Below are 14,787 nucleotides of genomic sequence, written 5' to 3'. Positions count from 1 at the left end.
GTGTGTGTGTGTGTGTGTGTGTGTGTGAGAGAGAGAGAGAGAGAGAGAGAGAGAGAGAGAGAGAGAGAGAGACACAGACAGACAGACAGACAGACAGCCGGGGTGGGAGGGGAGATGAACTTTGAGGAGATTGGTGTTGGATGTGTTCTTCTTAGGCTTTTCAAACAATCTTCCTTGTATTAAATCTAACGGAATTCATAATCACGTTGGAAATTATGTGTTACCAGCTCTCTATAAAAAACACTCCATGAAACCCAGCATCTGAATAGAAAGGCACATTCAGTAAGTCACTTGGGTAGATATAACTCCTATGTGGGGGTTTTACACTGTCCCACAGAGATCCCTCTGAGGCTGCTGGGGAGTTGGTGGCAGGATGGGGAGAATCTGCTTTCTTCCCCAGCTCCCTCACCCTTCCCCTTATTTGACCAGACTGGTTCTCCTGTTTTCACTTTTGCATTTCAGTGGAAGGGTGTGGTGGCTAAAAGAAACCGAAAATCATTTGTACGTAAGACTGGATTCAACACTGCATGCAGCTGCTGGGCGCCTATGGTCACTGCTTGCGCTGCCATCTGTCTTTCAAGCAACTTGGGATATTTTTGCTTTCCCTGAACTGGGCCAGGACTGAGGGCCTGGAACTTCTCTCCTGCAACTCTGTTGGCATTGGGGTTGTTTCAAAGGACTTAAGTTGTTCTTTATCATTTTGATAGAGTGCCTGTGTAATCACTTAAACAGCAGAGATGAAAAATTGAGAAGAATCTAAAAGTGAGGCAGTACTTTCTAGGTAGGCCACCAAAATTGCTTGTAGACACTGTTGTAGTGAACAGGACAAAAATGGAAACAGAAGACTTGAGTTTTCCTCCTGGTTCCTCCATTACCTTTGTGATGGTGGGGCTATCGTATCACCTCTGCAGGCCACTGAAGGTGTAATGGAGACTTTGGATTTAGGCTGAAACAGAAGGTTTAATTTGGGGGATGCATGTCCCCAGTGTACCTCAAGGGCTCTTTCAAGTTAGTGAGAATCACATGTACGTGAAACCTCTCATGAAATCCTTGTAGGAAAAATGCCAAGCTGTAGACAGGCTTTGGATGCCCTTTTCTGATTTTCAGAAGTGAGCACATAGCTTGCTTTGTAGCTACTGAGTGCTTCTTATCTTCTCTTGGTAGAAGGCTCAGTGTGAAGGCCCTAAAATGTCTGTGCTCCAGTCACACGGCCTAGAACAATCATTCTCTTCTTTTGGGTTCAGTATATATCATATAGACATGGCTTCACTAATATTTTCAGCACAATTCCTCTTTTTTTTTTTTTTTCTGAAGAGTTTTTTTCTCCCCTAAAATCTCTCCCAAAGTAAGAGGTCAGTGACATCTCCTAAGTACTTCATCATTTCAAAGATTGTCATAGAAAAGTCTTGTGTCCAGTAACTGGCTACCTCAGTGGGAGGAGAGCCTCCATATTACATGACAAGGCCACTTACCCCACTTCCTCTTGGAAGATGTCACCAGCCACTCTCTAGGTCACACAATCTTTCCTTTCTCAGAACCACTTGAAGCACTGCCTGGGCTCTTTTTCTCTCTCTTCCTTCTTTCTTCCAGTAAACACTTCCTGAATGGCCATGCCAGACACTGAGCTGGAGAGGGTGTGTGTGTGCGCGCGTGTGTGTGTGTGTGTGTGGGGGGGGGTGTGTGTGTGTGTGTGGTGGGGTAAAGAGGGAAGCACAGCTAGATGAGTTGGAAACAGAACTGACCTTGAAACAGCACATGGTCTACTGAGGGAGGCCAGACCACAAGTGATTGTAAGGGCGGCTGCTCTGCCAGGTGAGAAGCATGCAAAGGGGAGAATCACCCATAATCCAGAGCTGCCTCTTTTGATGTAATTTTTTTTTTAATTCCAGTATCTGAAATCTTCATCTTAAATCTTTTTTTTTTCCTTTTTAACATCTTTATTGGAGTATAATTGCTTTACAATGTTTTGTTAGTTTCTGCTTTATAACAAAGTAAATCAGCTATACATATACATATATCCCCATATCTCTTCCCTCTTGCGTCTCCCTCCCTCCCACCTTCCTTATCTTACACTTCTAGGTGGTCACAAAGCACCGAGCTGATCTCCCTGTGCTATGCGGCTGCTTCCCACTAGCTATCTACCTTAGGTTTGGTAGTGTATATATGTCCATGCTACCCTCTCACTTTGTCCCAGCTTATCCTTCCCCCTCCCCATATCCTCAAGTCCATTGTCTAGTAGGTCTGCGTCTTTATTCCCATCCTGCCCCTAGGTTCTTCGTAACCTTTTTTTTTTTTTTGAGATTCCATATATATGTGTTAGCATACGGTATTTGTTTTTCTCTTTCTGGCTTACTTCACTCTGTATGACAGACTCTAGGTCCATCCACCTCACTACAAATAACTCAATTTCATTTCTTTTTATGGCTGAGTAATATTCCATTGCATATATGTGCCACATGTTCTTTATCCATTCATCTTTCAATGGACATTTAGGTTGTTTCCATGTCCTGGCTACTGTAAATAGAGCTGCAATGAACATTGGGGTGCATGTGTCATTTTGAATTATGGTTTTCTCAGGGTATATGCCCAGTAGTGGGATTGCTGGGTCGTATGGTAGTTCTATTTTGAGTTTTTTAAGGAACCTCCATACTGTTCTCCATAGTGGCTATATCAATTTACATTCCCACCAACAGTGCAAGAGGGCTCCCTTTTCTCCACACCCTCTCCAGCATTTGTTGTTTGTAGATTTTCTGATGATGCCCATTCTAACTGAAGTGAGGTGATACCTCATTGTAGTTTTGATTTGCATTTCTCTAATAATTAGTGATGTTGAGCAGCTTGTCATGTGCTTCTTGGACGTCTGTATGTCTTCTTTGGAGAAATGTCTATTTAGGTCTTCTGCCCATTTTTGGATTGGGTTGTTTGTTTTTTTGATATTGAGCTGCATGCGCTGCTTGTAAATTTTGGAGATTAATCCTTTGTCAGTTGCTTCATTTGTAAATATTTTCTCCCATTCTGAGAGTTGTCTTCGTCTTGTTTATGGTTTCCTTTGCTGTGCAAAAGCTTTTAAGTTTCATTAGGTCCCATTTGTTTATTTTTGTTTTTATTTCCATTTCTCTAGGAGTGGGTCAAAAAGGATCTTGCTGTGACTTATGTCATAGAGTGTTCTGCCTATGTTTTCCTCTAAGAGTTTGATAGTGTCTGGCCTTACATTTAGGTCTTTAATCCATTTGGAGTTTATTTTTGTGGATGGTGTTAGGGAGTGTTCTAATTTCATTCTTTTACCTGTAGCTGTCCAGTTTTCCCAGCACCACTTATTGAAGAGGCTGTCTTTTCTCCATTTATATTCTTGCCTCCTTTGTCAAATATAAGGTGACTATATGTGCATGGGTTTATCTCTGGGCTTTCTATCCTGTTCCATTGATCGATATTTCTGTTTTTGTGCTGGTACCATACTGTCTTGATTACTGTAGCTTTGTAGTATAGTCTGAAGTCAGGGAGCCTGATTCCTCCAGCTCCGTTTTCCTTTCTCAAGATTGCTTTGGCTATTCGGGATCTTTTGTGTTTCCATACAAATCATGAAATTTTTTGCTCTAGTTCTGTGAAAAATGCCAGTGGTAGTTTGATAGGGGTTGCACTGAACCTGTAGATTCCTTTGGATGGTATAGTCATTTTCACAATGTTGAGTCTTCTAATCCAAGAACATGGTATATCTCTCCATCTGTTTGTATCATCTTTAATTTCTTTCATCAGTGTCTTGCAGTTTTCTGCATACAGGTCTTTTGTCTCCTTAGGTACGTTTATTCTTAGGTATTTTTTTTTTTTTTTTTTTTTTTTGCGTTATGCGGGCCTCTCACTGTTGTGGCCTCTCCCGTTGTGGAGCACAGGCTCCGGATGCGCAGGCTCAGCAGCCATGGCTCACGGACCCAGCCGCTCCGCGGCATGTGGGATCTTCCCGGACCGGGGCATGAACCCGTGTCCCCTGCATCGGCAGGCGAACTCTCAACCACTGCGCCACCAGGGAAGCCCTAGGTATTTTTTTTTTTAATGTGTCTTGTCTCTCCACTTACATGCTCTCTTTAGGGTAGATATCAGCTGTTTTTGCCTGCTCAGCATCCATTTCTTTTTCTGGTAATGGCATGCTGATTTTGTACTGGAGACAGCTCAGTGGCACTGTGAATCAAAGCAACATGGTCTGCCCCTCTGAAAAGCTGGTGTGACACAAGCTGGACCAATCCAATTCCCTCTCTCAGATTTGGTCCTCAAGTGGAGACACAAAGACAGAAAACGGTCAGAGCTGATTTTGCCTTACAGCCATGTCAATGACACTGGCCATGGTTCCCACGACCTGGATTTCTGGAACTACTCTGGGTACTAGCTTTTATCACCAATCCTATGAACTACCACAAGAGCCTTCTAATACACTTTTTTTTTAAACCTTACTTACCTTGAGTCTGTTTCTGCTATTTGCCTATAAAGAACTGTAAGAGATCCTTTTCTGGAAGTGAGAGACCAGGTCTCCCAGTTCTTCTCTATGACCTATCAATGTACCCTTCACAAAATAGGTACTCAATAAATGTTGGTTAGCTGATATTCTGAGGAAATGTATCTCTGAATGAAATGTCTTCCATCACTTAGCTGTGGCTTATTTGGATCGTTGGGAATAATTCCAAAGTTTTCCTTTGGTTAATTTATTTTAAGGTTTTGTTGCACCCCACAGTGATCATGAAAGCAAAGATTACCTCTTGCTTCTAGCCAGACAGATGCTGTTTGCCTTAGAGACACAGTAGAAGCTTGAGTAGATCTGTAGAAGGTGTAGCCTTAGAAGCTCAGCGTTGGTGGAACTTTCAAGGCCATTTAGACAGCTGCTTTTACTGTGAGATTTCAGAATCCGTAGTGCTCAAAATACTAGTCAATGCTCATAGCCAACACAATAACCCAGTAAACACCTTTAGTCACTAAATTACAAGTTGACTCACTTTGTGACATCTTTCAGAGTACAGAATAAATTAACTTTTGACAAATTGAATTATAGCTCACATGCTCTGGTGGAGCTTGCAAATTAAAAAAAGGCAATGACAAATTCTTTTGTAAACTGAAAAATCCTGATGCAAAAAGCAAACAAACCCAAAAAAGGGGGGGGCATGGAGATTTTCAAGGACATGCATTACTATTTCTGGAATCTTTTTTTCTTAAAGATACAATGAAGAGGGCAATAATATTATTTATATATTACTGATGTATTATTAACATCAATATCTATATCTACACCTGCATCTTTATATACAGAGATGTACCCTGCTGCATGGTTAATTATAGTTCCAACTGGGGAAGCCCAAAGTACCTCAAAAAGGAAAATTCCACAGGTATTAGAATCTGAGCTATATGTGCATTCATGAAACAATGTCTACAATGACTGTGTTCAAAAACAAAAAGCAAGTTGATGAACAACATGAAGAGTTTGATTATTTAAAAAAAGCCTATGTGGGCTTCCCTGGTGGCACAGCGGTTGGGGGTCCGCCTGCCGATGTAGGGGACACGGGTTCGTGCCCCAGTCCAGGAAGGTCCCACATGCCAAGGAGTGGCTGGGCCCGTGAGCCATGGCCGCTGGGCCTGTGCGTCCGGAGCCTGTGCTCCGCAACGGGAGAGGCCACAACAGTGAGAGGACCGTGTACCGCAAAAAGAAAAAAAAAAAAAAAAGCCTATGTGGAAAGATATATTTAGATGGTTAAGCATAATTATAGGGGGTCTGGAAGCCTCAGACATCAAGAAGACTGGAAGGCTCTTCCACAGGTGATTCGAAATCAAACTTACTAAACAATGAAAAAGATGGAAAAAGTCCAACTAAATTCTGGCTTTTCTCATAATGACTACCTTAGTGCTTTTAGAAACAGCAGATTCTTCTAAAATAATGTTAGTGTCCCTATTGCCCTGATCAGGCACACACTTGCTCCCTCCCTGGGTTCCTGCATTGCTGGCAGGGGTGGGCGTTTACTGCTCCCACATTTCATATATATTTCTGTATTGTTAGAATTAAAAAATAATGAGCATGCATTAATTTTTAGAACTTGAAAGTGATGCAAAAAGGAAAAGGAGCAGAAGGGAGTGCTCTGGGTACTGGAAATGTTCTGTATCCCTCTGAACGGTGGTTGCATGCATATGTAATATATAGAAATTCACTGAGTTAAACACTTGAGCTTTGTGCACTTAAGGTAAATTATATCAAAAACATTAATGAATCCTATCGAATCTTTAAAAATAATGGCTCTTAAGACAGATATTAGAGTTGAAGAGTTACCTGCACTAAGACAAAAAATCTTTTCTTCCATCTCTTCCAGACATTCTTACCGATGGCCCATAAATACCTGAAGGAAAGCAAAAAGACCAGAGATGCATTAATGCTTGCGCTAGTGAGCTGTTTAACTCGCTTTACCATGAAGCTGGGTGCTCACAAACAAGGAGATTCACAGGGCTCGGGAACAGATTGCAGACTCTGGAGCTGTGTGGTTGAGAATAATGAAGAGCCGCAGGCAGGGTTTACTCTGGTTTATAGGAGGAATTGTGGCCCATCATCAGACTTGACTTAGAACCTTGCCTGATTCCAGGAAACACCTTGGCAAATGTTACATTGTACCTTAATTTGTTTATGTGCTAAACGTCTTACAGGTAGGGAAACTCCTGAAAGCTGTTGCACAGGAGAGAAAAAAAAGAGTGCTAAATCTCACAACTCCAACTCTTTCACCTCTTGTCAAGTCTCTTTCAGGAAAACCTTTAGTAAACAAAGCAAACTTTGTTTGCTTTTGCTGTAATTCTGGCAAATGTAGTTACCTTACAGAAAGGAAGTTTCAAGTCGGCATAGAAAGTCCTCCCTACACCCGTCCCCCTCCCCGAATTGCTCTTCTGTGGGTGGAAATTAATCTTTATGCAGAAAAAATTTAGTTAAAGGAGGGCTGAGAACAACAAAGGCACACTTCAAAGCTGTCTGGAGATTTTATGATCAGTGTTACTAATTCATTCATGAATTGCCCCGTTGGCCTGATGGATTGATACACGTTGAACTGGCATTGATTAAGGAAGTGAGGCTGGTTTTCAAGCTCTATTGGACCAAGTGAAGAGAGATCTGGTCATACTCAAACCCAATCAAATCCTCGAGTTCCAAAACTGGCTTTATGTGCTACCAAAACCCAACTGGACAGCTTCCAAATCCCCACTTCACTTGGAATCAGACACAATTTCTGCTTTGGAACACAATGAAGACTGCACCTAATTAAAATGTACACTGTTAGACAAATTTCAGGGGCTCGTAGGAGTGGCTGGTGGCCAAAGTACTCAGACCTTCATGCTAGGAACCTGAGTCTTCTGGGTCCTTTTGCTTCCTCATGCTGATTCTTCAATTACCAAGTGCACTTGATTTTTACCTCCTGCCAAGTTCCTTACTTTGCTCACACCTCCACTCTTTCAGTCCCAGCACACATTTTACGGCCATGGTAAACCACAGAGGAAACTCTTAATCCATTTCACCAGAATGAGTTTCATCCTCCTCCTGGCCGTGGGATGGATCCTACCATCTCTGCATGTATGAATTCCCCTGCTGAAACTCCTTCAGTGAGTCTCCCTCACTAACACGAGGGGAGCCCGCAACTTTGACCACTCATCTTGCACTTCCATGATTTATCCCAGATTGGTCCAGCTGTTGTATGTTTTACTTGCCTTTTTTCTTTAAATTGAATTATTTAACAAGGGTAAATTTATTTTGAAAGGAAACTTTACATTGTAGCTTTGATATACTAATTTTATATTATATAACACACATTAAAACACATAACAACTGCTTAACTAATATATGCTTGTCTGTATACCACTAAACAATCTTGTGTATCATCAGTGGTAAGAACAGGCCCAGGGAAACCTTAGCCTATAGAAACAAAATGGAGCATATTGACCTGGCCTAAAAATGACTTTGTTTGCCAGCTATGCTTCACTCTCTAAATTTAGCTTCTGTGCCTTATATTACCTGTAATTCCTCACCACACCATAAAGTTGCACACCCCCATAACTTTGCACGTGTTATGGTGCCTGGAATGCCTTCTCCCTGCTCCTTATGTTAGAATTCATATTCTTCCTAAGTTTGAATCCTTACCGTGATGTCATCACCTCCTGGGCCCTGCAGATAATTCTGCTGGTAGTTACAATGATCACACTGCTATAATTTATTTATTTTCATATGTATTGTTTCTATTGGATTGTGAGTTCCTTGAAGGAAGGAAACTTGTTCTTTTTTTCTAAATTTTCCTTTCTAAATTCCTAGCACAGCTTTTGATGTATGGTAGGTGGTCAGTATACATTTGCTATATTTCAGATAGTTATGAGTGCCTTGGGAAACCAGAGCCACCTTTATCAAACTTTCTGATGAGAGTTTCAAACATTGCATAGAGACATGCACTCCACTGCCAAGTTCTTTGAGTTTTTGTTTTCCTCCCCAAATATATCCCATCTATTTCTATCTCCACTGCTACTCCCCATTCAAGCTACTGTCATGTCTACCCAGACCACAGCAACAGGCTCCTCTCTGGTCTCCCTGCTTTCACTCTAACTCTTTTCATTACATGGCAGACAGAGTGATCTTTTAATGGGCAAATTAGATCAGGAATACACTCAATCTAAATAAGGATGGGAAACTATGGAAGGGTTTTAAGCAGGGGAGTGACACAATTATATTTCTATTTAAGATTATCCCAGTGGTTGCTGAGTGGTTAATGCACTATAGATGGAAAAGGCAAGAGAGAAGGCAGGGACACCAGTGAGATGGTTACAGTAGCGCAGACAGCAGAGAGAGGATGGTGGCTGGACTGAGGCTGAGGCCGTGGAAATGGCTGGACGGCTGGTAAATGCATCAGCCCCGAGGCCTACATGGTCAGCTCTGGTTACGTGGATTACCTAGCTGCCCTGGACAGTGCTCTTACCCTTCTTGAAATAATATATAAATGTATCCATGGCAGAAATGGACCTAACAGGAACCCTCAGCCAGGTCTAAGGAGAGACAGGGTTATTGGTCTGTGCCGATTAAGAGTACAGTGTTCCAGTTCTAGTGGTTAATCTGAGATGTTGGACAAGATGCTTAACCACTCGGTCCTCTGGAAAACAGGGCCAGGAATGGTCCCTCTCTTGCAGGGTGGTTACGGAGATTAAATGAGATGATGCTTGTGAAGTATAAGCACGAGGCATGGCAGGAAGTAGATGAACAATAAATATCAGCCTTATTATAAAATATCTTTGAGTACAGAGGTAAGCGTATGGTTACGAGTAGTTAATAGCTAAATATGTGACAAGAAATCTCCTTGGACATATGTACATAGGGAAATAGATGAATTAAAAGATAAATAAAGACAATGGGCAAAAAGTTTTCTATTTTTAGTAATGCCTAGTAAGGTTGTAACTCTCGTACTTTTCTGGCCGCCACTACCAATTTTTCTTACTTCTTAACTTGAATCCACATAAAGAGATTCAAAACAACAAATACAGCTACGACCTCTAAAGTGTTCATAGTTTTAACTGATGAGAACGGAAGTAGGAAAAGGAGTTCATGTGAACCCACAGAATGTAATTCATACAGTATCATTAATTTTTTCCTTCATAATAAAAATACTAGCTACTGCTCGTGAAGTCTTACTAGTCTTCTGTGCTGTGCCAGGTACTTTATGTGAATTTATTATACCCACCTGGAAGGGTTAAGAGCTTGAATCTGGAGCTTACGTTGCTTAAGCTTATGTTGCTTCCGTTCCTGTATGACCTTGGGCAAGTTACTAAACTTATCTCTACCTCAGTTTTCTCATCTGTACAATGGGGACACTAATAATGGTACCTACTTCAAGTGTTGCTGTGAGGATTAAAGAAGTTAATGAAACATAAAGTGCTTAGAACAATATCTGGCACAAGGTAAGCAATTATTACTCGGTATGTCATTACGTTATCACTCCTGTTTTACAGCTGAGGAAACTGAAGTTAAGAAAGGTCGAATAATTTCTCCAGGGCACGGAGCTGGTGAAGACATAGCCAGAATTTACACCCAGAACACTCTGGTTCCAGAGGGCCCTCTTCAGCATTCTATTCTTCCTCTTATAGATGACAAACTTTGGTTTCTTTTTTGAACTAAGAACATGAATGGCTATTGCAATCAAACAGAGAGGACTTGTGGTTGAAGGCTTCTGAATGGGAAAGCTGAGTGGGATCAGAGGAAAATGAACAATCCTCCTTTAGAAAGTATCATTTGGTTTGCATGAAAGAAGGGCTTTCCCTCTGAGGCTTCCTCAGAATTTATTGCTAATTTGGCATATACCAGATGTCAAAAACAAGAAAAATTGAGGGCTACCATGTACAGTTTCTGTCTAGTCAGCTCTGTCTCTACATTTTCTTAGGTTGAAACACGCTCATTAAGCAGAATGAAAAGTACCTGGAGCAGATGGAATTCTGTCATTGTAGACATACAGGTGGCTTCCCCCCTCCAGCTCTTCATTCCATAGACAGATCTACCTGTGTGGGCATTAGTGACCCTCAACTACCTCTTCAGGCTATCCAGATATTTGGAAATCTGGATTTATGAATAGACTAAATCAACATTCTAATACAGTGAGCCGAAGTTTAGCTGAGGGGTTACATCTCAAACTCAAGGTGGAAATACCTAGGTGGGAATTCTGGGTCCTTAGGTCCTTAGGCTTAGCTGCCCCATGCCTCAGTTTAATCAGCTGTAAAATGGGGTTAGCATAGGATCTACTTCACTTGGTTGTTGTAAGGACAGATGGAGATGATGCATGTCAAGTTGTTAGCACAGTAACTGGCCCCTAGTAAGTGCTCAGTAGACCTAACTCTATGCTCCCTGCAAGAAATGCACTTTAAATCTAAAGACACAAAGAGGCAAAAAATAAAAGGATGGGAAAGGAATTATGATGCCAACATTGGTTTTTAAAAAATCTGGAGTGGTTATATTTATTACTGTCACACAAAATAAATTTCAGGACCAAGAATATTACCAGGGATAAAGAAGATCATTTTATAATGATAAAAGGGTTAATTCATCAAGAAGACACAGTAATCTTAAATGTTTATGCATGTAATAACGGAACTTCAAAATATATGATGCAAAGATGGACAGACTCTTAAGTAGAAACAAACAAATCCACAATTATAGTCAGATTTCAATACCTCTATCTCAATAATTGGCAGCAAATCAGTAAAGATTTAGAAGATTTAAACAACACTATCAACTAACTTGATTTAATTGATCTAATTATAGAAAATAAGCCAACGGGAAATAAAGTGGAGTCCTAAATATATTGAATTAGGTCAGTCTAGGTAGTTCTGTTTGAGAGTCTGTGTCAATATGAGTGGTATCTTGGGGACTTATGGGGAAGGGAAAGGAGTGTGATGGTTTTGAAAACAAGAAGTCTAGAGCAATGGCACAGCTACGAAGGTGGAAGAGGAAAGGGGATTTTAAGAAGCATGGGTAACTATTTTGTCATTCATTTTGAAAGATGTTTTCATTGCGTATATAGACTTGAGTACATTAAAGGTGTTGCTCCTCTGTCTTCTCACTTGCAATGCTTCTAACAAGAACTGTTTTATTCTTTTGTGTGTAACATTTCTTTGTTCTCTGGCTGCTTTTATGATTTTCTCTTTATCACTGGTTATTAGCTTTATACTTACACTGTACCTTGCTGTAATTTTCTTCATGTTTCTTAAACATGGGTTTTTTGAACTTTTGGGATGTAAGTTTTATAGTTTTTATTAAATTAAAAATATTCAGCCCCCCCCCCGCCCCCCAAAAAAGCATGGCTAAGACTTATAAGCTGTGGTTCACTGAATGAATTCAAGTGAAGCCATGGGACGCTCTGTATTTTATTCATGCTTCAGGTCCTCAGTTGATTTCTTTCATTTCAAATGAAAGAAATAACACAATTCTAGACCTGGCTCTGATGCTTACTCTGACCTGGGCAAGTGTGTTCACCACTCTAATCCTCAGTTTCCTTATTTGTAGAGATTCATTCATTCACATTCATTTATGCAACAACTAATTTATTGGACTTTTACTACATGTCAGGCCCTGTACTAGCTTCTTCGAACAAAGAAGGCAGATGTCCCTGCTGACAAGGAACTCAAAGTCCAGTGGGGAAGACAGACAACAAAATAATAAATGAAGAAATAGCTGGTATGTGAGATGACTGTAAGTGCTCTGGTGAAAACAAGCAGAGTAAGAGACAGACAGAGGACACAGATGGGCCAGGAAAGGCATTCTGATAAGGTACAGAGACACACAGAAATCAAGGTGAGCCATGTGGACATCTGGGTGGGGGAGAAGGGACATCCAAGGCAGAGGAAACAGTGGGGACAAGGGCCCTGCAGTGGGGGTACACATGAAGTCTTCAGGGAAGAGCAAGGAGGCCAGGGAGGCTAGAGCCTTGATCAAGGTCAGAGAGTAGTGGTGTCTTTATTAGATAGGGCCTTGTTGCCACAGAGGCAACACTGACTTTTATTTTGAATGAGATGGGGAATCATTGGAGATTTTCCAGCATTCAAGTGGCAGGATCTGACTTGTGTTTAAAAAAAAAATTACTCTGGTTTCAGGGTGGGAAAGAGCCTACAGGGGGCAAGGACAGCAGCAGGGGGACTGCTGACAAGACAAGTGCAACAGGTGAGAGGGAGAATGAGGGAGGCCTGGATTCGAATGATGGTGTGGAGGTGGTGATGAGAGGCTGAACTCTAGATTTACCTTGAAGATGGAGTGACGAGAACTTGATGATGGATGAGATGAAGGGTGAGAGAGAGAGAAAAGTGTCACATGACGCTGAGGATGCTGGTCTGAGCAACTGGGCGAAGGGAGAGGCCATTTATTAAGATGGAGGGATACTAATAACTAATCCTTGGGGGGCTGTTTCAGGGATAAAAATGAGATAATGCACATGAATGCACTACCTGAACTTGAAAACACCATATGGATATAAAAGATGAAAAATTAGAAAGCCACCGAGGAGCTGCTCATTCTCAGATATCCCTAATACTCATGTCTTAAGGTCAAAAGCCAGTGTTGATTTTCTCACTGACATTTTTCTATTCAATAAAGTTATTCTGAATGGCTCAGTGGCTCATTCCAGGAACCACAGTCCACCAACAAGGAGTAATTCACAGTAATTCTGAGGTTTCCTTTAGGTATTAATAAACAGCGAAGTAGACACCATTTATAACCTCAGAGTTGATTCTTAAAACTTCCTTTCTCTCTCTCATTCTCTAAGCTGTGACACTGTTCTGATATTTCCATCCTCCTGCCCCATATAATAGGGCTTCCTAAAGCTATTTTAAGTTTAAATGGGAAAAAAATGTAGTTCACAACATTTTTATTTTCCTTGAATCATCCCTTGGGTAGCTAAGGTTGTCCAGCCCTGATTCAGGCCACAGTGGGTCTGACAGCGTCTTTAAGGCACCCACTGTCCACCTTTCAGAGCGGCCCTAGGCCCTCCTGGTACATTTCCTGGCAGGGGTAGTTTTTAGATGGCAGCCTAGTAAAATGAAATCACTGTGGAGCCTGTCAGAAGTGAGTTACAGATTTCTTCTATCATCCATAGGGTCAAAATGGTCTGAAATATGTTAGTAATTTTACGAATGAATCAAGAGAAAAATTTCTTAATCCAGATTGGTTAGAGAAATGAAGAGAATGTGGGAAATGGGAATTTGTCCAATAAGGAAAGTAATACCTATGTCAAGTGCTTGACGTGGGGATTAAACGAGAGAGTGTTTGTAAAACTCCTAGCACAGAGGTCCAAAGGGGCCTAGAAAGTGGGCTGAGCTACTGATCTTTTTAAGGAAGTTTCTTTAAAAAGTAGGTTTAAGGACAGATATATTCATTCATATTTCTGTTTCTCTTTTTTGTCTGCTCTACCCTCTTCACTTCGCCCTCTTTCCCTCCATCCTGCTCACTCAGGCTCTCATTCCTTTAGCAAATATTTACCGAGTATTTACGAGCCAATGCTTTGCTCAAGACACAAACCCTGTTCCTGGGTGCTATAGGAACCTAACAGAATTCTCAAATCCTTTGTCTTTAAACTAGGATGTTTGTATTGCAGAGGAAGGGATATTAGGGAGAAATCCCATTTAACATTTTGGGAATATATGCCAGTAATATGATAAGAAGGAGGAAAAGCTGACCTAAGAAACATGTCACAAACATTTTCATGAGACGCTAATTGAAATGAGGCAAAGCTAGCCCTTCATCGTGGACAACTGAAAAAGGACAGAGTGTATAGCAGGGGCCTGGCTCATTCCCCTACAGCCTTCTCACGGCCACAGGCAGAAGAGCTTTGCCAAAATCCCACCTAAAACTCTAGGAATACTTTGGCCTCAAGACAATGCCATGTTCTGATGAACCTAGGGGCAGGACAGGAATAAAGATGCAGACGTGGAGAATGGACTTGAGGACACGGGGAGGCAGAAGGGTAAGCTGGGACGAAGTGAGAGAGTGGCATGGACATATATACACTACCAAATGTAAAACTGATAGCTAGTGGGAAGCAGCCACATAGCACAGGGAGATCAGCTCGGTGCTTTGTGACCACCTAGAGGGATGGGATAGGGAGGGTGGGAGGGAGACACAGAGGGAGGAGATATGGGGATACAGGTATACGTACAGCTGATTCACTTTGTTAGACAGCAGCAACTAACACAACATTGTAAAGCAATTATCCTCTAATAAAGATGTTAAAAAAAAAAAAAAAGACAATGCCATGGAAATTCTCCAAATCC

General features: G+C 41.3%; 1 protein-coding gene across 11 annotated transcripts in view; it reads right to left on the bottom strand.

Annotated features, from left to right (window-relative positions):
* Positions 1–14,787, bottom strand: part of CADPS (calcium dependent secretion activator) — a 485,320-nt gene that overhangs the window by 171,568 nt on the left and 298,965 nt on the right. For all 11 annotated transcript variants that reach the window (XM_082638330.1, XM_082638328.1, XM_082638325.1 and 8 more), the window contains exon 9: positions 6,299–6,365. In XM_082638330.1, coding sequence (XP_082494456.1) covers positions 6,299–6,365 — 67 coding nt within the window. The remainder of the gene's footprint in view (positions 1–6,298; positions 6,366–14,787) is intronic.

This window comes from Mesoplodon mirus (assembly GCF_964341445.2).
Source record: "Mesoplodon mirus genome assembly, chromosome: 12".
Taxonomy (NCBI): domain Eukaryota; kingdom Metazoa; phylum Chordata; class Mammalia; order Artiodactyla; family Ziphiidae; genus Mesoplodon; species Mesoplodon mirus.
The sequence above is the reverse complement of the archived record's forward strand: the minus strand, read 5'-3'. Positions and strand labels throughout refer to the sequence as shown.